The 20,856-nt window shown below is 37.9% G+C and overlaps 2 protein-coding genes across 4 annotated transcripts in view; one reads left to right on the top strand and one right to left on the bottom strand.

The window, feature by feature from the left end:
• The window catches only part of PARPBP (PARP1 binding protein), a 58,006-nt gene that overhangs the window by 13,773 nt on the left and 23,377 nt on the right, over positions 1–20,856 (bottom strand). For 2 of the 3 annotated variants that reach the window (XM_014058851.2, XM_087723039.1), the window contains 5 exons: positions 18,418–18,601; positions 17,464–17,633; positions 15,104–15,182; positions 13,110–13,263; positions 7,508–8,423 (listed from right to left, as the gene is read on the bottom strand). In XM_014058851.2, the coding sequence (XP_013914326.2) occupies positions 8,086–8,423; positions 13,110–13,263; positions 15,104–15,182; positions 17,464–17,633; positions 18,418–18,601 (925 nt within the window). In that variant the 3' untranslated portion in view covers positions 7,508–8,085. Of the gene's footprint in view, positions 1–7,507; positions 8,424–13,109; positions 13,264–15,103; positions 15,183–17,463; positions 17,634–18,417; positions 18,602–20,856 lie in introns of those variants that run through there. The other variant, XM_087723038.1, reaches the window with a different exon arrangement.
• On the top strand, positions 5,082–7,812 carry PMCH (pro-melanin concentrating hormone). Its single transcript, XM_014058852.2, has 3 exons — positions 5,082–5,321; positions 6,135–6,339; positions 7,752–7,812. The coding sequence occupies exons 1-3, from the start codon at positions 5,082–5,084 to the stop codon at positions 7,799–7,801; spliced, it is 495 nt and encodes a 164-aa protein (XP_013914327.2). The 3' UTR covers positions 7,802–7,812.

Raw genomic sequence — 20,856 nt, 5'->3', positions numbered from 1 at the left:
TACTTCTAGTTTTTGGCAAAACTGTGCTCGTGGCAAATCATTGGTTCACTTAACAATCATGGTGTTTGCTTAATGACCATGGCATTTGCTTTAATTCACTTGACAACTATCACAAAAAAGGTCACAAAAACAGGTTTTATCATAAATGGGCTGGCTTCATTACAGCCGTAAGTTGAGGACTACCTGTAAAGAATCAAATCCAAAGAGGGAGATCTGATTTAAAAAGCCCCTCCTAGCTAACACAGAAGCCTCTGATGCCAGAATTCTGCCACAGAGAAATGAAGGATTTGGAAGTTTCCTGGAAGTGTCCTTGTTGTTGCATAGTTCTGCAGAATTAAAATAGTTTTTCTAGTCCTCAGATAGCCCTCCTTTGGCACCAGATTTACTCCAGTTCTGGAACTGGTATAGATGCCAAGCAGGGGATTCCTAATAAAGAGAAGATGAGGGAAAGTACAAATATGCAGCTTTTCCCTCATTTACATTTTGCTGCTCTGCGTAAAATGGAAAAGACTCCTGTGAGTCCCTTGGATTGCAAGGTGATCAAACCGGTCAGTCCTAGAGGAGATAAAGCCTGACTGCTCTTTAGAAGGACAGATCCTGAAGATGAAACTCAAATACTTTGGCCACCAACTGAGAAGGAAGGACTCACTGGAGAAGAGCCTAATGCTGGGAAAGATTGAGAGTAAAAGGAGACAACAGAATGAGGTGGCTGGATAGAGTCACTGAAGAGTAGGCATGAGCTTAAATGGACTCCAGAGGATGGTAGAGGACAGGAAGGCCTGGAGACGTCCATGGGACCGCGATGGGTCAGACACGACTTCACAACTAACAACATAAAATGGATCCACCCCTTTGGGTCTGTATGCCAAATGTTGGTCATATTGTTTTATATTCACAATGTACAGTGCTACCTCAGTACTTACTGCTTCAAATAGCCTTTAGGAGGCTTGTAGAGTGATTCTGGGGGATGGGGGAGCAAAAATGAGCAAAAAACAGACCATTTTTTTTGCAAAAACGGGCCCATTTTTTGTCAAAGAAGAGGGCGTGGATAGCCTTATAAAATGGATGCTTTTTTGCTCATTTCTGCCCTCTCCAGCCCCCAGGAGCTCTCTGAAAGCCTCCTAAAAGCTAAGCATGGCCATTTTGGTGAAGGGGCGGGGTTTCTGGAGGCCAAAAATGCTGTATTATAAGATGCACTCAGATTTTCAGCCTCTTTTTTGAGGGAAAAAGGTCCGTCTCCGAAAAATATGGTAGTTTTATCTCACTTCTTTGCCAGCCTGCAGCTAATCTCTTTTGCCAAGTTCCTTCCAGACTGTGGCTTTCTGTTTTATATATTGATTTTATATGATATTTTCTGAGATTCCAAAGCCATTCCATGGCTTTACAATTCCATGGTTATACAATGAAAGATCTCTTTATAATCAATGAGATATCTATCAACATCTTTTTACTTACAATTGGCTTTCTAAACTATCCAGGCTGCATTGACAATAATGTCTCTTGTCTTTCTAAAACTAGCCTGAACATCTAGAATTTTCGTTTCCATACAGGATTCCAATCTGTGTTGAATGATCCTAAGCATTATTTTGCTAGCATGTGAAATTAAGAATTTTGTATGATAATTTTCACACTCTACAACATAAATGCCCTTTCTTTCTTATTTGTATTTTGACCAAACTTTACCAATCTCTTGGCACATGTGTCAAGTAGCTTTCCAGCTTGGTAATCATCACAGTAGTAGTACTTGTATTTATAAGTAGTCTTTGATTTAGGATCACAATTGAGCCTGGAATTATGATTATAAATCATTAAGCAAGTCATCACATGACCAACTTGGTTTTACATATTTTTAATGTTAAGCATTAACATTAAAGCAGTGCCTGTAAAGTTATCATCATTCATAATTGGCAGTTTTGGGTGGAAACTGGAAGAAAACGCCAATTTTCCCCAAATAAATCATAAATAACAGTCACCTAAATGTGATCTGGTTGCTAAGCATCCAAAATGCAATCACATGATTAAGTGGCGGGGGGAGGAAGGCATCAGAACTTCAGATCTAGGTCATAAGTAGCTTTCTTGGAGCCCATCTTAACTTTTCATGGTCGCTAAGAAATGATTTCCTGTAGAGAATATCCCATTGAATAAGATCTTAGATGATGACATCTTTAATGTATAGAATTTCAGTGTACTCCTTCCATCCTTGTTGGCTCTTTTTAAATCAGTTACCATCTTTCCATTATCATTCTTTAGCATATCAATTCAAGGTTGCAAGATATGAACTCTTTTAGACTTTCCTAGTTTTTCTGTGTATGCCACCGGTTTCAGTATCTTTACAGATGTTGTTAGATAACTGTTTCTCATCTAACAGCTGTTTGAAATTCTTTAAGTTCCTTCCTGAGACCTTTGTCATTCTTGGCTTTGATTTCTCTTTTCTTCTTGGCAATTTTTACCATTTGTTCTGACATCCAATTTGCTATCTTTTGTATCTAGGTTTTTGGCAGTCTCTTTTCATCCTCAACAATTTATTTGATTTCGTTCCTGTCCTATCACTGAGGTTCAGGCCTTCAAAGAGATTTTGGAAGTCCTGTCTAAAATTAGGATAGATGTTCAAAATGTTATCGTGGGAAATGGTTGGCATTCTTCTTTTGCTTTAGTTTATCTAAAGCAGGGGTGTCAAATCCGAGGCCCGGGAGCCGGATCCAGCCCACAGGGTACTTAGATCTGGCCCGTGGGGCCACACTGGGAACAGCAAACGTGCTTCTTCCAGTGAAAGGAGGAGCCAAATGCTGCCCTCCTGAGCTCCATTTTCACTAGCAGAGGGATGCAGGAGACTGTGGAAGCTGAAAATGGAGCTTGGACAACCACAGGCACCTCTGATGTGAGTGATGTTGAGCTGGCCACACCCACCCTAGTCCCCAAAGTCAAACACAACCCTGATGCAGCCCTCAATGAAATCGAGTTTGACACCCCCCTAGAGCATGCACACAAACACTTCATAATCTATTTCACAGTAAAGGTTCAGACTTAAAATGTATTGTTTTGTGATCCTTGTTATGTGACATCAACTCAATGTTAACTCTTAGTGACCACATAAATATCCTCCATGATGATCTGTCCCTAATCTGATCTTCCATCCATTGCCAATCTAAGTCCATCCACCAGCTTGTTTGAAAGCCTCCTCGTTTTCCTTCCCCCCCCAGCCCCATTGAATAAGATCTTAAATATCTAATTTATTTACTTGTCCTCTTTTGTCTTGATTCATTATTTGTGCAAACTGATGTGTATATTTATTAGTGAATATCTGATCAAAGCATAGTGCAGTTAATTTAAATGTCATTACTTGAATCACTCCTATATTCCTTGGCTTATTTTATTGTTTGATATCTTCTAATCTGTGACTAGTTGTCTAAGAAGGAACTTATAAAACAAACTATGTCTTTGTCATATTTGAATATTATTCTCTCCAAACATCAGCAACAGTCAATGCAAAAATAGATCACAATCAACTGAATAATAATGTGCCATCAAGTTGGTATTAATTCTAGGTGTCCATGTAGATAAATTCTAAATTACAACCAAAGGACAATAAATACTCAAGACCTCAAAGGTATGTCAAACATACCATAAACTTAAAAAGTCCAAGAGACAAACCTAGATTTATGGGCGAAAGGGTAGATTGTGAAAATATTTTTACATCTTTCTTGAAACAAACCCGAGAGGCAGTTATGCTAAGGAAATTTCATAATGCAGACATTGCTACTGAAAATATCCGAGTGAGTTTCAGCCAAGCTTCTGAAATAAAAAACTATGTGTTGCATAAGATGGGGATTCTAAATAAAGATCAATATTTTTGAATTCTGTTCCAGAAATGCTCCTCCATGCTACCTTTTGTCATATTTAAACCTTTGTGGAGCAAAAATGGAACAATTCAAAATCTCAGACAAAGCAGCTTGAGAAAAGCATGAGACAGGCACACAGCCAAGTTATTCCTCACTCATGTCACTTTTTCCATATTAAATGTCTTCTCTGAACATTTATGAGACAAAGGCAGGCTTTGCAATTCATGTTTGTTTAAATAATATTCTCTCCTAAGGAAGCAGGAATCATGGCATCTACTCAGGGGTGGGCTTCAAAAATTTCAGCAATGGGTTCTCTGCTCGGTTGTTGGGTGGACATGGCCTAGTCAGCCTCCTGCACCATGGCGCGGGGGGGGGGGTATTTTTGCCTTCCCCAGACTCCAGAGGGTTTCCTCGAGCCTTTGGGAGGGCGAAAACTGCCTCCCCCGGGCTCCAGGCGGGCCCTGTACTTACCTCACATTCAAAATGGGTCATGTGGAGACTCCTGGGAGGGGCACGATGGGGTGGCAGGGGCAGGGTGTGGTGGGTGAGGCCAGTCAGGGGTGGGATTTGGAGATTTTCTGAACCGGCCATAAGGTTGGCTATTGGTTCTCCCAAATCCAGGCGAACCCGTAGCATCTCAGCCCTGCATCTACTTCAAAATTAAAGCACAAGTGTGGTGTATTTAAAATTATATCCATGACCACTTATTTTATGCATACTTATGAAACTGTTTGTATGGATAAGTAGGAAGAGGTTTGAATTCTCTTTAAGATAAGATATAATTGCTTAAGACTATTCCTCGCAGAGACTGTTTTTCTTACTTTTCAAGAAGCCTTAGTTTTTAAAGCATGAATAATGAAGTTTGTCTGTCTTTCTTTTTCCACCCCTGCACAAATTAATTCTTTCCTGGGGCTGTGTGAAGTGGAATTTAAAGATTAAATTAGAATTCAGAAGAAAATTATCCTGTGGTACTTGATAAAATAATCCAAATTATATAATGAACGTATTGAAAAGCAGATCATCACCTATGGTTTGGAACAAAAGACATGTAATGATATACAAAAGGTCAGTCCTCTTTACTCATCGTTCTTTGAAAACCGTGTAAGTCATTGAAGTGATATCTATTCATTCCGCAAGCTATATAACACCCTTTTCCCTGTCCTTATGCTATTTTCAAATTAGCCTGACTTAAGTAATATTTAAAGTTTGTTCACCTCCATGCAAACATCTAAACGTTGGAGAATGTGTATCTCATCCCATGTATTCTTATTGGTTTTTTCTCTTTTGTCTCAAGGCTCCTTGTGTTCTGTTTCAAAGTCTATGCGAAAAGCAGAAGATAATATGCTGCTAAGCACATTCAGTCTTGGAAAGATAACACAGAATGGTGACAAAGTTGGAAAGTCTCTGCCTGCATCTTCTTTTGAGCATTATAAAATGGAGGACAGCAAGTTTTTGGATGAAGACCGGAATCCACATTTCTCAGTGAGTTTTCTGTGTAGCTATTGTGTAACACAAATGATGAACAAAAAATGTGTAACAAAATATTGGAATAGATTATTTCAGATATGCCAATAAATAGAGCCATGGTGGCACAGTGGTTAGAATGCAGTACTGCAGGCTATCTCTGCCGATTGCCAGCAGTTCAATCCTGACGGGCTCAAGGTTGAGTCAGCCTTCCATTCTTCTGAGGTTGGTAAAATGAGGACCCAAATTGTTGGGGACAATATGCTGGCTCTGTAAACTGCTTAGAGAGGGCTGCAAAGCACTGTGAGGCGGTATATAAATCTAAGGGCATTGCTATTGTTATATAATTAAAGTATGAAATGTGATTTGAAGTGGCTATCATCCTAAAATGAAGCTAAGAGAATACTGTGTTTTGAGTTATATTTGAAAATGTTAATATTGTATTTTCAGTCTTAAGAGCTTAAATGAAATACATGCCTTTCAGCTTTAATTTAAAAACAAATCCTAATGTTGCTCTTACCAACTTCATTACTACTTAAATTTACAAAGAAAAAAAATGTTTACGGAGACCTTGGCATTATTAAACTTAATTAAACAAATCAATGTTATTTAGCATTAACATTCCTTGGATATGTATTAAGATGTCTTGTCTTGAAAAAACCTGGTTTGACTCTTGATTTTAAGATGAAAACTGAACTTCCAAGGTAGATTATGCTGCAATCAGAACACAACTCTTTTCTGAAAATATCTTATTAGTGGGTTAAGGACTGAAATATTTGTATTTTGGAAATTTTGCATTATTTTCATCTATACTTTTTCTTTGGAGTGCAGAATATAGGTTATAACCATCATGTCATAAACTACGGCCAGCCACAGAGCTTAAGTATTAACAAGCTTCCTTATTTTGAATTGGAGGAACCTATGACTTTTCCATCAAATGCTGAGGTTGAAAATATTGAATCAATACAAGAACGGCGTGAGACAGGAAGTGATGAAAACTCAGCTAACTTGCCTATTAGAAGAAGAGATTTTGATAGTAAGTTATATTTTCATGTTACTGCAAAACAGAAATATTACCTTAATTTGCTGAGATAGTACCATGATAACTGTTGAAATGAATAACTGTGGCCACCAGTGATATGAAGCAATCTAGGTAGAGGCAAATTCTCAAATTTCTCAGGTGGTTATTTTTCCTGATGTATGTGACTAGCTGATCTGCAGTGCAGGTAGTTCTTGACTTACAATTCATTTAGTGACCTTTCAAAGTTACGACACTAAAATGTTACTTATGACCGTTTTGCAGTTACAACCTTTGCAGCATCCCCATGATCGTGCGATCAAAATTCAGATGCTGGCAACTGGTTCTTATTTATGGCCATTGCTGTGTCCCACATGATCATCTTTTGACAAGCAAGGTCAATGGGGAAGCAGATTCTCTTAACCATTGGGTTACTAACTTATCAACTGCAGGAATTCACTCAACAATTGTAGCAAGAAAGGTTGTAAAATGGGGAAAATTCACTTACCAAATGTCTCCCTCAACATCTGAAATTTGGGGCTCAATTGTGGCCATAAGTTGAGGACTACCTGTACTCCCAACTTTCACTTGCACATTGCAGTGGAGGCTCAAGAAGAGCCACATAGCTTGCCCTCCAGTTTTGCTTTCCACCTGCCTAACTTCCGTGGCACATGTTGCCCACCATTTCCTTTTGGGCAGTTTGTTCATAAGCTACAACAGCAGTTTGAAGCCAACTTTAATTTGTCAGCAATCCTCATGCTGCTAGGCCAGTTGTGGAAGTCGCAAGGAGCATCCAGCCAGAGAGAAAGAGAATTCGCAGATTGATGCCTTCAGGTTAGTTCTATTGTCCAGATGCCCAAATGTAAGTGTTTTCCTAACTTGGCTTAGCAGGAGGGACCCAATCACTTCTCCCTCATCTCCCGTGAGCTGCCTTTTTTCCATCATCTTTTTCAATGCATTCATTCACACAAAAGGTAGCCAAGTTTCTCTACCAAACTCCTGAAGACTTGGAGTGCCTTAGAAATCAGCCAAATTTTTAGCTCAAGCCTGCTCGGGAATAAACCAGTGTTTCATTCACCCATATATATTCAATTGCATCTCTATGTATTTACACAATTAAAATATACTCAGCTGCCACCCTTTTATTATCAAAGGACAACTGTAGCACTCAATCATCAGAATATGCTTCTCTGTAAAAGAAAAGTTTATTTGTTTTTCTCAGTCTTTAAAAATTGTAGGTTGCACTCAGTCTTTTAAAGAGTGACTGGTTAAATGTAAGATATAAAAGATAACATGTTCTAAATAAGCAAAAAATGAGTTAAAATTTCAAATGAATAAAAATTTACTACAGATGACAATGTAGTTAAACTTGTTTATAAAAATACGTATGTGAGAGTCAAAACCACAAAATTTTGGTGTGTTTTCTTTAGTGCTGAGATGTATGCTGGGAAGAGTGTATCGACCTTGTTGGCAAGCCTAAAACGACCCTGAAGTGAATCACTTGGAAGAGACAAGCCCTTTCCTTGATAAGTCACAAAAATTGTAATTGTGGTTAAAATATTGCTATGTGTTTACTGTAAGAATTCTAAATATTTCTATGTCAGAATGCCACATGTGGAAACAAGTGTAAAGTTACAGTGCATTATTAAACTGAGAATTCTGCATAAAACTTGATGATTTGATTTTTATAAAACTTCTGCATAATCATGATTGCAATAGAAATCCTAATATAGCCAACTTTTTGCCTTTTTAAGCCACTGACATTTACAACCTAAAGAACTGAGTGAGTTTCGCTTGTCCAATAATAAGCTTATTTTTGGGTATAGCCTTTTTGGATTTTCTGGTTTCTTTTAGTTTGCTGTCCAAACTATTTTGGCATATCACTTGCATCTTTGGTTTCTTATGGTATATATGCTGTGGCGTTTCATTTTCATTAGTCAGTATGACATTTTCACTCATTCTTTCCACCAGCTTTCTCTTTGGGTTCTTGTTTTCTAGCTGGCAACTTAATTTTCCTATTTCTTTTCTTCTCCTTCCATTCTGACAAATACTTCCAGAACCAGTTCCGAGTGTAGTATTTTCAAGTGATGAATTCAGGCTTTCTGATGGTTAAGAAAACAAAACATTTTATAAGGGAAAAAGAATACACTATTTTTTAAATTGCTTTTGTTGTACACTAGCCACCCCTGGTAATTTTCAAAAGAGACAACATTCCTGTAATTGAGTTAACTAAGTCTAATTAGTATAGATAATTGAGTTGAAAACAACAATATACAAGCTGAGCCATCACCCTTGACATAAAAAATACTTCAGCAACCACTTCAGAAAATAAACACGTATAGAAACAAGAGTACAAGAAGCCATTCTTTTTAAAAGCATGCACAAATTATTGAAAAACATGAATAGGATTTTGATGCAGTGTCCAATCACCAAAAAGTATTATGTTTTACTGTTGAGGAATCCCAAGTGTACTTTATCAGCCACTTAGCTGGACAAATTCAAAAAGTCAATCTTGTAATGACACGGGTGGCAACAGATATTAATTCAGGAGAAAACAACAGCAAAGAGCCTTGGAAATGTTCAAGATAAACGAACCGATAACTGCACATGCTTTTATGATTATGGGAACTGCTATAGTTTATCAATGTTCACTAAGTTTACCTCCCAGATATTTTTTGCAGCACTTTCAATGAGGTTTCAATTATTTACCACTAAAAGCAAACACAGAAAATGCCTTAAAAATAACAACAAGCAATGTTATTTTCAAATCTTAAAAGTTTGATTGCCCCAGTAGGATCTGCTTACAGTCTGCTCTAAAAGTAGTGCTACTTTATGTGCTCAGAGATGATTCTGTGTCAGGGTAAGACTTGTGAGTGATGCAAGGACAAGTGGGCATACTTGGATCCAAAGTGAGCAAAGGTGCTTCAGGACTGGTACTTGTTGTATTGTCTTAAAGAAGTTCAGGTGGTGTTTTTTTTTTCATGACAGCCTCTTGATCCCAGAAAAATATGTTTAAGGAAGCAATGATATGGAATTGTTAGGCTTATGACAATAGCATTTCAAAATTCTCCATACCCTTTCTCTCTGCTCAATCACAACAGACAAATTCCAAATATACCATATATTAGGCTGATTTAGAAAGTCCCATAGTTTTCATAATAGACATAAAGTCTTGAGATGATCTTCTCAGCATGGACAAAAAAGTTTCATAGCTCCATCATCCTGGAACTCTACCTTGGTGACCTAGACCATGAGGAATGATTCACTAGAAATACTATGTCCTATCTCTTTGCTCCTATATCAGTTACATGAACTCAAAACTGATATTAGATTATGAGTTAACATAACGGCGAAAAGCATATCCAGCCCGCCAATCTAGGTTGATACTTGGTCAGACTCACAGAATGTAATCAGATCAAGTTCAGCTGGTCCATCTATGTAAGAACTGGTAATAACTCCATTGGCTTTCTCGTTGGGCATTTAGACTTATTATGACCCAATTTAATATTTAAACTACAAGACCAGAAGGCAGATGACCATAATCTTGAAAAATGAAGAGGAACCACCAACACAAAATAACTTAGAAGTACCTAACCAAAGTTCTTCTTAGCTGACCTTAGTCTCTCCTGCAATGACATACTTCCTCCTACCTACATTACCTCTCATTCTCTCTCTCTCTCTCTCCTCTTGCCCAGGCCACATCGTGCTATCATCTACTGTCAATAATTAGCTCTTGAAATACAACCAACCAAATAACATTTCAGCAGCAATTAAAACAAAATGATCTGCCTGGCATGTCCTCAGCTTTGTGGTTTTGCCCTTTGGTGATCTCACCAATTATGTCCTTGTCACTCCTGGACAGCAAACCCTTTTTTTTCTGCCCTACAATTGTTGAGGGTCTTAGAGAATGCCAATGTCCCCAGAACTCTTTAGAAGTAGCAACAAGGTCTCTGTGGTATATCCAGTAGGTAGAATGTAACAAAAAAAACCACAAACTGCCTTGACAAGCAAATATTCTCTTTTTCACAAAGATGGCATATTTTGTGCTGCAAAATGGTAGTAAACATCCACATTTTAGAATTATGGATGATTTCAGGACAATATTGATCATTCTCAAATTACCATTGTAAAGAAAGTATAGGAAACAACCAAGCTGAGCCCAAGAGAGTGGGTCAAACACATAATCAGTCTTGAGTCCCTTCCTACAAGAGATCTAAGGCCAGCCCACTTTGATTTCTATTCTTATCCATTCTTATCTACAGCCTCTTTGCTTTGAGATTAGTAGTTCAGATTCTTATAGAGATCACAGGCTTGCAATCACTGTTCCCTCTAAGCTGCGCGGGTGCGCAGCCGCGCACGTGGCAACAAAACACCGTGCAGCAGTTTCCAACTGCCGCCCAGTGGTTTTTGTGAGACGCCTTCCACAATAATAGGAGGGGAGAGCCAGCCTGGAGACAGCAATCACAAGGCAGGAAGTAGCTGAGAGAAGGGGTGTGGGGGTTGGGAGAAGGCATGGGACCGGCTCCCAGCAGCAGCTGCTCGGATTTGCCATTTGAGAGAGAGAGAGGAAGGGAGGGAGGAGGAGGAGGAGGAGGAGGGGAGGGAGGGAGGGAGGGAGGGAGGGAGAGCATGAGCGTGTGCATCCCTCCTTCCTTCAGCCCAACACTCTCGCTGACATCCCAGCCAGACAAGAAGGACTGCAGAGGGTCTCCTCGAGTCTAGGGCAGCGAGACATTCGATGGGAAACGTGCCTCTTGGAAGGAGTGACCTGGCTTGGCTCTCGCTTCGTCTCTCCTGTCTCTTCGCTTCTCCATTCGGTTGTTGGGCGGCAGATTGAAAGTGGGAGCCAAGCCGGGTCATTCCTTCCAAGAGGCAACTTTTCCACCGAATGACTTGCTGCCCTAGACTCGAGGAGACCCTCTGCAGTCCCTCTCATCCATCCGGGATGCTAGCAAGAGTGTTGGGCTGAAGAAAGGAGGGATTCTCTCTCTCTCTCTCTCTCTCTCTCTTTGAGAGAGAGAGAGAGAGAGAGAGAGAGAGAGAGAGAGAGAGAGAGAGAGAGAGAGAGAGAGAGTTAGTTAGTTGGTGGGCAGACTTAGCACTTTGTTAAGTTTGTTTCTCTATGTGTTGTTTATATATACATGTCTCAATGGGTGCAATTGTGCAAGCATTTTTTTTCCTCTTTAAAAGAATTTTTGGATTTCTCCTCACCAAATCTTTAAGACTGAAAGAGTTAGAGTTGAAATATAAAGAGATTGTCAATCGCCATACTGTTAGATTGATAGGCAATTATGGACTATCTTGATTATATCCTCCTTAGAAAGAATATGCTACTGTATGGTTGAGAAAAAGATCAAACTTCATTCCATGGAAACCCAACGAAGTTCATAGGGAGGGTTTCTTTCTATGATGGGCTTCTTGGGTCAACATGAATATCAGTTATCAAAAATGTAGGTAGAAAATTAAGCAGGCAATAGGCAATTACAAAAAGGGAAGCCAACTTTCTGAATCTGTTTCTTTGCACTTAGTGACTTATAAATAGACTAATGTTCTGAAAACCTGACCTAAATTACTATATATTTTAAATAGCTGTAAAGCTATGCTGAAAAAGTTGTTCTCACGGTATTGTGATAAATTCAATAAAAAGAAGGGAATTCTTGATGAACTTAAGGAGAAATGAGAGTATTGGATAGTAAATGGACAAATAAAATTACCAATCAAAGAGAATATTTGCACCTCAGGGTTGAAATGAGATGTTCTCTCTTACTCTTTCCTCTTCCTCTCTTCTCTCTCTGTCTCTCTCATCCTCTTTCTCTTTGTCTCTCTTCTCTTTCTCTCTCCCTCTTTTCCATTCTTCTGTCACTTTCTCTCTCCTTCTCCCTTTTCTCTCCTCTTTGTCTCTTTCTGTCTCTTTCACCCTCTTTCTTTGTCTCTCTTTCTCTTTCCTTCTTTCCCACTCTTCTGTCACTTTCTCTGTCCTTCTCTGTCTCTTTCTGTCTCTCTTCCCTCTTTTTTTCTTCCTCTCTCCCACTCTTTTATGACTTTCTCTCTACTGCCCAACCTGTCCCCATACTTATCTTTGATTGATCATGTTTGCAATAATTTACCTTCTTTCCTAAATAGGCGCAGTTCCCTTACCGGATCCCTCGCTCACTCAAACACACACACACACACACACACACACACACTCACACACTCACACACAAATCCATTTTTCTCCATTCCAATTCGGATCCTCTGTGAAACATCTGTGAAAAAAATTCAGGTGCTCAGGCATGAAAATGTGCTGCTCAAATACTATACTTTTCTGCACACACTGAAAAAAAATTAGAGGGAACATTGCTTGCAATAAACCTTTATATTCATTTGAACTGCCCGGACTGCCTTATTTTTCCATGTTTGACCTTAAGTTGACAGAAGGAAAGACTGCTTACAGTTTTGGGAAAGCAGTTTTTAATAAATGCAACAAAATAAAATAAAATAACTATGTAAGTGTATGCTGACTACAAAGAGCTAATAGATTCAGAGACAACATAACATTGAGTATCAACTGTAGAGAAATTCTTGGCAGGGAAAGGTTGCTGCCATTATGCCTTGTTTTGGGCTTCCTGTGGCATCTAACTAGCCATTGCAGGTGCCAACATATGTCTAGTAGACCACTTCTACATTGGTATAGCAATTATTTCATTTATTTAGGGCACCATTCAATTAACTGACAGCATATACATTCATCCTGGTGAATAAATGAGGGGGCAGAGAAATAGAGAGATATTGCTGACTGAATTTACCTGAAGTTGATCTGTCTTCAATATGAGAAGTTGCCATTTTTTGGAGTGCATTTGTTACGACCGGAGATGAACTGGAGGGCTGATTCTTTGGCTTGAGTATTTGGTCATCTTTATAAGTGCAAGCAAACTGAGATCTAATTAAAGGTTGCTTCAACTAAAAAGGAAGTAGATCAATATGAATTATAATGTATAAGTGAAGAAGACAGGATTTCTATCCCACTGTGAGAGTAATAGCAAAGTCCTGGAATAACTATTTGTATACCTAAAGTTACTGTATAATTGCTTGTATTTCACATGAAAAAATAGCCACATTAAGTGTATTTTAGAAAGCTGTAGTCTTGTTTGATTTTTGAAAGGATTCTCATAAGTTCATTAAAAAGAATATTTTTTCCTCTGTATGCAAACATACATGTATACACATAAACATATAGCCAGATATAAGCTATGTTCACGTACTCCACTAAGTCAAGACTTCTTTAGTCAAGATTTACTGAATGAGCCACACTTGGCACAACATTTATAAAGCACAATGACTGTATTCACGTAACAAACCAACACATATCCATATTCACGTTATGCAGTATCTTGGTGTGATGCATGAACAAAGTCACAAACAAAGGTTTCTTTCAGGAAAAAGTAGGTTGAGCCAAGAAGAAAGAGAGGGTCCAGAGACAGAAGGGACACATTCATGCAAGGTGAACTGTCTTCAACTGGTTCTTTGGTGAGCCATTTTTGACTTAATTTAGCAGGCAGGGGGGTTAAAAAGATTTCAATATATGTAAAAATATTGCAAATGTATTTATATTGTATTTTTTACTGTTTCAATAAATAATAAACAATGGATGAAGCCTCTTATGCACCAAGCAGTTAAAGTAACTAATGTTCACCAAGGGCTTATATTACAGAAGTTAGCAAACATGGAATCTGAGCATTTCTAAGCTGTAATCTTAAGAGAACCCACTGTTGTGGCAATATGGGATAGGAGGTTTTCCAGTTTATGTTTATTTTGAAGGTAAAAACAAGGGGGGGGAGAAGTAAGATAAAAGCTTCTTGGCACATAGGAGCAAGTTTCTCTCCCCCCCCCCCCTCAATTTTCTGGTTTTGTTTTCATAACACCCCCCTGCATTACTTGAGGTGGTGAAGAGATGTAATCAGTGTAAGGGCAAATGCTCGCAAGCTTAGGGGGAAAGGGGACTGACACCAGACTGGTCTGTTAGAATAAAATTCAAAGGTACCAATCACTCCTGCGGAGAAACAAAAAGTTCCCAAGCCTTTGCAATGTAAAGGCAGGAGAAAAAGGATGTAGGCTTTTATCTTGGGGCTGACAATATGTAAGTCAAGTAGTGCTGGTTTTCTTTCTTAGAAAGGGCTTTTCTAGAATCTAGAGAGGGAAAAAGTATCTTTATGTTTAAATCTCTGGCTGCAAACCTTCTAGTTCAAGTAGGAGAATATTAACAGCAATTATGCCTTAGCATCATTGACCTATTCTGAACAATAGCCTTATTTCCCCCTAAAAGTGATCTATTCCTCCCTTTTAAAAACAAACCCAGAAAATAGAACAGTAGCATAAGCTTTTTAAATTGGATCAAACAGGATACACGGCCAGACGAACTCATTCTACTTTATGGTAAGATTATGTTAACATAAAATTATGCAAACCTATAAATACATTCTCCTCCTCTCCCTCCCCCCCTCCGATTCCCTTTTACACTCAGGAAACTAGGTAGGGTCCCTTCTGAGCTGCACTTCTGCTGTAGGCTAAGTTGCCTTTTATCTGTCCATTCCCTTGGCTGTGTCTCTTCTCCCTATATGCAAACATCAGTCCCACGTAGCATTACATGTAGGATGCCAGAATGCATAGGCAACAAAGTTTAGATTTGATAAGTTTGGTTTAGTTTAGTTTAGAATCTATAAACTAATAAGGTTAGTTCAGATTAGATAAATGCTTCATCTTGGGAGAAAGAAGCAGGCAAGAGAGGTTCATGGTTAACTACCTTGATTTTTTCACACGCTTCCATTTGAATCCGTTGTCTCAGAGCTTTGGGAGAAGATCCCCTGGACTGTGTTGGAGATCTATATTAATATTTAAGCAAAATACAAGCTACTGTGGTAAGCATGAAATATGTTGGTTAGCCTTATATGATATGCATGTATAGATTTAGAATACTTGTTAATACTGTACATTAAATGAAGTACAAGACCAGAACCCTTATAAAGCAAAACCAACCAACCAAAGAATTCTGAAATTCAGAAGCTTTTGTCTGTGTGGTTTTTAATCCATTTTTGAAAAAGCCAATTTACTTAGATACGAGGTTCCACTATAAAATGAAAGGTTCTGTAGGTGCTTATCTTCCATATGTGCATAGGAACTCCTATGTCTACTTGAGACAGCTTGATTGGGTCAACGAAAAATTAGAAATCTGGTTAGTCTTCCTTTATTTCACTTTTTATGCTGTTCACAATTCAAATATTTCTTCTCTCTTTGTGTCTTATGGTCACATCTAATTTCTATATTCAGCAAGGAAGAATCAGTAGCATTATAACTTTCCAGTTAGAATCATCTATTCAGTTCTTAGTAACATAAGATTAATTTTGCTTGGTAATGATTTTTAACATTCTGATCATATCCTGTGGTCCTAAGTACCATATTTTATCCTATTTTCCTTTGTAACTGCCACAACAGAATACTGACCAAGAACAGAATTTTGACAGATAGCATTCCAAAAAGCTGATGTTTCCAATGCAGAATAACCTACCATTCTAAAAGTTACAGACCTCTGGATTCATTTGTGACCTTAGCTCTCCATGTACTCTCTTCTAGCTCTCTGCAAACTATTAATAATTCTGACAAATGCAATATTTCCCCAATTCTTGGCAGCTACTAAGCAAAGCAAAAAAAAGCGGGGGAAGGGAGGAATGGAGTGATCAAAAAGAGAATGAAAGCCTGCTGAGCAAGGCTCGTGCAACTCTTTCCAACTTCTTAATAGCTGCCTGCTCTGGTCATTGACTGAGAGGGAAAAAAGAGGGGAGAGATTGGAATTGAAATGGCAACATTCCAAAAGGATCCCAATTTCCTTCTCACTCTCTGGGGAAGTGCAATGGAGAAATGTTCTTCATATCATTACCTCCATCTTTCTTTTGTTCCCCCTGCCCCCAGACACCAAATTTGAGCCAAATATGGTTCAGTTTTCAGGAAGTTATTGTATTAGACATAAATCCAAACCTTCTTATATAATTCTTTCAAACATTCCACTAGGCTGGATAGAATAAACAAGGTAAAGAGCCAAAACATAGCTTCTGGGATGTTTTTTCACCAACTGCTTTATCAACAATAGTCACAGAAGACATCTATATTTTCAGTAATATGTTGCATCTGTTTGTGTATGTTTCTGCTCTCCAACTGTCTTGCGTCTGGGTTTTGTGCACACTAGGAAACACAAAGTGGGCAACATATATAGACAGTTCTTGACTTAAGTCTGGTCGTTTAGCAACTATTTGAAGTTACAACAGACTTCCAAAAAGGTACTAACAATCTAGTTAAGAATTTCTGATGGTCATCCCCTCCCACAGTCACATGATCGCATTTTGGATGCTTGGCACAACTAGTCCACTTTTATGACCATTTGCAGTCACGTAACTGTGTCTTACAGTTTTCCAGCAAAAATGCCTCAAGAATGAACAATGGGTTTGCTTAATGATGGCAGCATTCACTTTATGACTGCCGCGTTCAGCTAACAGTCACTGCAAAAAGGGTTGTAAAATTAGGTGTGGTCACGTGATGACCTGCTTAATTACCATCATAACTTACAACCACAATTGCAGGTTGATTTATGATTGTAAGTTGAGGACTACCTGTCCTCCGCTCAGGGTCATGTGACTTGGGGAAAAAAGGGGAGGGGGTCTTAGAATGAAGCAGTTACCAACATTCCAAGCCACTTGTCATTTGTCTCCTTCATAGATGAGTTGGGCGCTTATTTTCAGGAAACTTTTTTTTCAACAGTCTAAAGCCAGATTCTGCCGTTTTTAAAGCTCAACATTTTTTTTTTTTTGGCTGGCTTTTCCTGTCATCAAATTTTGGGGGTTTAATTTTTGGAGAGTTATCCCACTGATGGACAGACAGAAAATGTAGCATCACACATTCTACATAATTTCTTCTAATATTCTAAAGAGTTGGAAAAAATAAAATGAGTGGTAGAAAGAGACATTGAAAATGTAGAGTTATTCACTTTTGTTTCTGGCTTGTATCAGCATTAGCATTATTGTATAGGTTCCCAGATATTTTCTGCAAAAGAAAATAGTTTTCTTCACAAAACAAAGATTGAATCTACCTCATCATCATCATCTTTGAACTTACTTGAACAATAACATGGTAGAAGGAAATCCAAATTCTTCACTTCCAAATAACAGGAGAGCTTTGTTGCTGAGAGGAGGATAACTAGCTGCTTCATCTAAAACAGCCAATAAGGACTTCACAGTATCTCTGCCACAGTAAACAGTGTCGTGGTTTATAGAATGTAGTTTTGGCTAAAAATTAAAATAACTTTATTAGCTGTACTATATGATAAGTTTATTAGCTACATTAGACCACACTGAAGGGGTTTGATCATGGAATTCATATTAACTTACTTCCAATCCAAGCTTCCTAAACACATTTAAATGATGCAATGTTTATCTTAAACCCTGAATTGAAATATCTGAAATATTATTGATATCTATTTTGGGTTTTTTTAATAATAGGCACATTTCTGTAGAATACCATCTAATGCAGATTCATCACATAAAACTTCCTTATGTTAGAAATTTCATTAATCAACTGGCTCTGTAAACCTCAAGGCAAGGTGCATACAAACAGAGCACAAGAAACAGTAAGGTGCACAGGCTGGTGCTTGTACAAGCAAAGAGGCAAAAAACTGACATGAGATTCAAGCAAGGCAATAACCTTTTCCCTAGGAAGAGTTAGCCAATCCTGTCAGGAAGAAATCAGCAGATAAATCACTTAACACAAGATAGGGAAGTCAAAATAAAAATAATCACTGCCAAAATATACTTGGAAGGGAGGGTGGGGAACAAATGAAGAACTTCCCAAAGATTAAACTAATTATCAGCACTACATTAGAGGAGAAAGCTTTTTCTTCTTGCAGAAAATATTTGCCCATTTAAAATAAGAACGTTTTAAAACACATTACCATTTTCAAAGTGGTTCAAAGCAACTATTTTCTTCAACTAATGTACAAGAAATAATCAGGGCATTAAAAAAAATATCTCTGTTATATCAAGCAGTTTAGAAGAACAAAAGGAGGCCCCTTACTCGGGCTGGACTGATTCCAGTAGCGCTGGCTGCCACAGCCTCATGCTGAAAACTGATAATATTTTTAATCCTCAAATCCAAATCTTGTACAACTTCCTCTGCTGCTTGACAGAAAGGATCCCTGCTGTTTCGGCCTTTTATCAACTGCATCTTGATTGTTGATAGGATTCGGCCCCCTGCATGTCTGAAAAACAGACCTAGGGGTCATTTCCATATTCATTTTGGCACTATCTTAAGATATTTAGTAATTTGAAAACAGAGAATATTCACAGTTAATCAAAATTGCTCAGCAAACAGCTTTGATCTGTTAAGTTGCACAGCATCTTGAAGTGAGATCTTGCCTTTTAATGAAATAATTCGGTATTATGAATTGGGAGATTACAGAAGGAAGAGATAAGGACAATAGACTCATACCTTGTTAAGCATCGTTTAAGTAGCAAGGAAAATAGCCTGTTAGAGGTTTAATTACATTATCATAGATTAGCTCACATTATCCAAATCCTGCTTCACCACTAAGATTTTGAAATCCTCTGCCTTGTTACATACCTATTTGTTTCCCATCTACTTAGGAGCATATTAACTTATGAATAGTGTTTTCATAAAGACTGATAAACAGCATTTTAGACAGAATTTCAAGCACCTGGAAAGACAAAGTTTTCTAATACTTTCATAACATAAAATGCACCCTCCTAGAGATATATAAGTTTCCAACATTCTAATGCATACTACCAGAAAACAGAAGTTGAAGTTACATAAATAGCATATTTGACTTTAACTTGGAGTAATTAAAGGCGAAGAGATTTCATCTCCTTTCAATATATTTCTTTGAAATTAGATAGTACATATACTAAATTAAAAAAAAGCCAACTCTCCTCTCCCATTTGTTAAAAGTGACAGGCTTTTGGCTAACATATTAGAAATCAGATATGTATTCTGAAAGCTTATTTCCACATTCTGGAAAACTTCCTTCCATTAGTCTGATTCAAGTAAAGTATAAAGGGAGAAGCCCTCCAAAACATTAGTATTTTATCCCATTTGTGTCTTTTTATATGGTGAAAAAATTTGAACATAAGATATAAAATTGCTCCATTTTCTCAATCCTTTCTTTGGAGACAACTACGTACAGATTTTTTTCAGGCTACGTGGAAGCATCCTATAACCTTCATGTTGCCTATTTCAAATGAGACTTTGTTACAGCCTGCTTTTCAGACTTTCTTGAACTGTACCTACTGTTCCAAGACCTCTATGACTTCATTCTCATTTCACTGTTTATTGTGTAAAGAGGATAAGGTAGTGTACTTGGTCTCTCCAGTTTTTATACAGTTTTATAAGTACGACTATGAAGTCCTTAGGAATAAAGAATAAAGTCTGAGTTCAACAAACTGATGATGAAAATGGAATTTGCTCTCCAGAAAAATTTCATTACCAACTTTTTCAAGAGGGGCATCAGTAATTTCAAATGGCTGCTTATCACCTTATTATGGGTATGCTTCTTTAGGTAAGCCAAAAGCTACACTAAATACTTCTCTTGATAATCACAGAAAATATGATTATCAGATTTGCAGATGTCTTAAACATGGGGAATAGCAAACTCCACAGAGACAATAATGAGATTCAGGAGGACCCAAAAGCTAGTAAAATGGGAAAAAAATAGCAAAATAAATTTAAACAATGACAAATGCTACCAATATGGTAGAAAAAAATTAATAACATGAGTATTTTATTTATGATGTTTATTTGTTGCCCATCTCATATCCAACGACTATGGGTAGCTTACAGCATAAGTAAGAGTATAGATAAGAGGGACATTGGACAGCAATATGTGCACAAAAGATCTGAATATCTTGGTGAATCATAATCACAAGTGAATATAAGCCACAATGTGATATAGCTGAAACCAGCTAACCAACCAACCCATTTGTAGACTGCATCAGCAAAAGTACAGAGGTATTTTTGACTATTGACTATTTTTCAGCACCATTCAAACTCATGATAGTTCGGGGGGGGGGGGGAATCTACAGCATATTTAAAACCATTTATGGCCTTCACAGCATCCATCAGTCACATAATCGTCATTACCATACATATCAATACTCACATTCGGGTTTCTGACATGTGGGGGGTTTCCCCCTCTTTACAGAGCAGATTAATTGGAGAGAAGGGGAGTTTCAAAAGAGTGAGCTGTTTGTTCTTCTACACATAGAGAGCAATGTGATTGTACCAGAGGTGGAAAAGGGCTAGGCAAATGAGAGATTGACTACAAAAATCACTTGCTTTTTTTTCCCTCTCCGCCTGCTCCCTCACAGAGCAGAGGAATTGGAAAGAGATTTCAAGAGTGTATTTTGAGGTGATTTAACAGAGAATGTCATGGAGATGCTGCAGTACTGGATCCCTATATAAACCACTTTCATTGTATTTAAGTACAATGACAATAAAGAT

The sequence above is a fragment of the Thamnophis sirtalis genome, unplaced genomic scaffold, assembly GCF_051295495.1.
Source record: "Thamnophis sirtalis isolate CommonGarterSnake01/CBP01778 unplaced genomic scaffold, rThaSir2_p1.2 scaffold_9, whole genome shotgun sequence".
Classification (NCBI taxonomy): Eukaryota; Metazoa; Chordata; class Lepidosauria; order Squamata; family Natricidae; genus Thamnophis; species Thamnophis sirtalis.
This window is presented reverse-complemented; position numbering and strand designations above follow the sequence as displayed.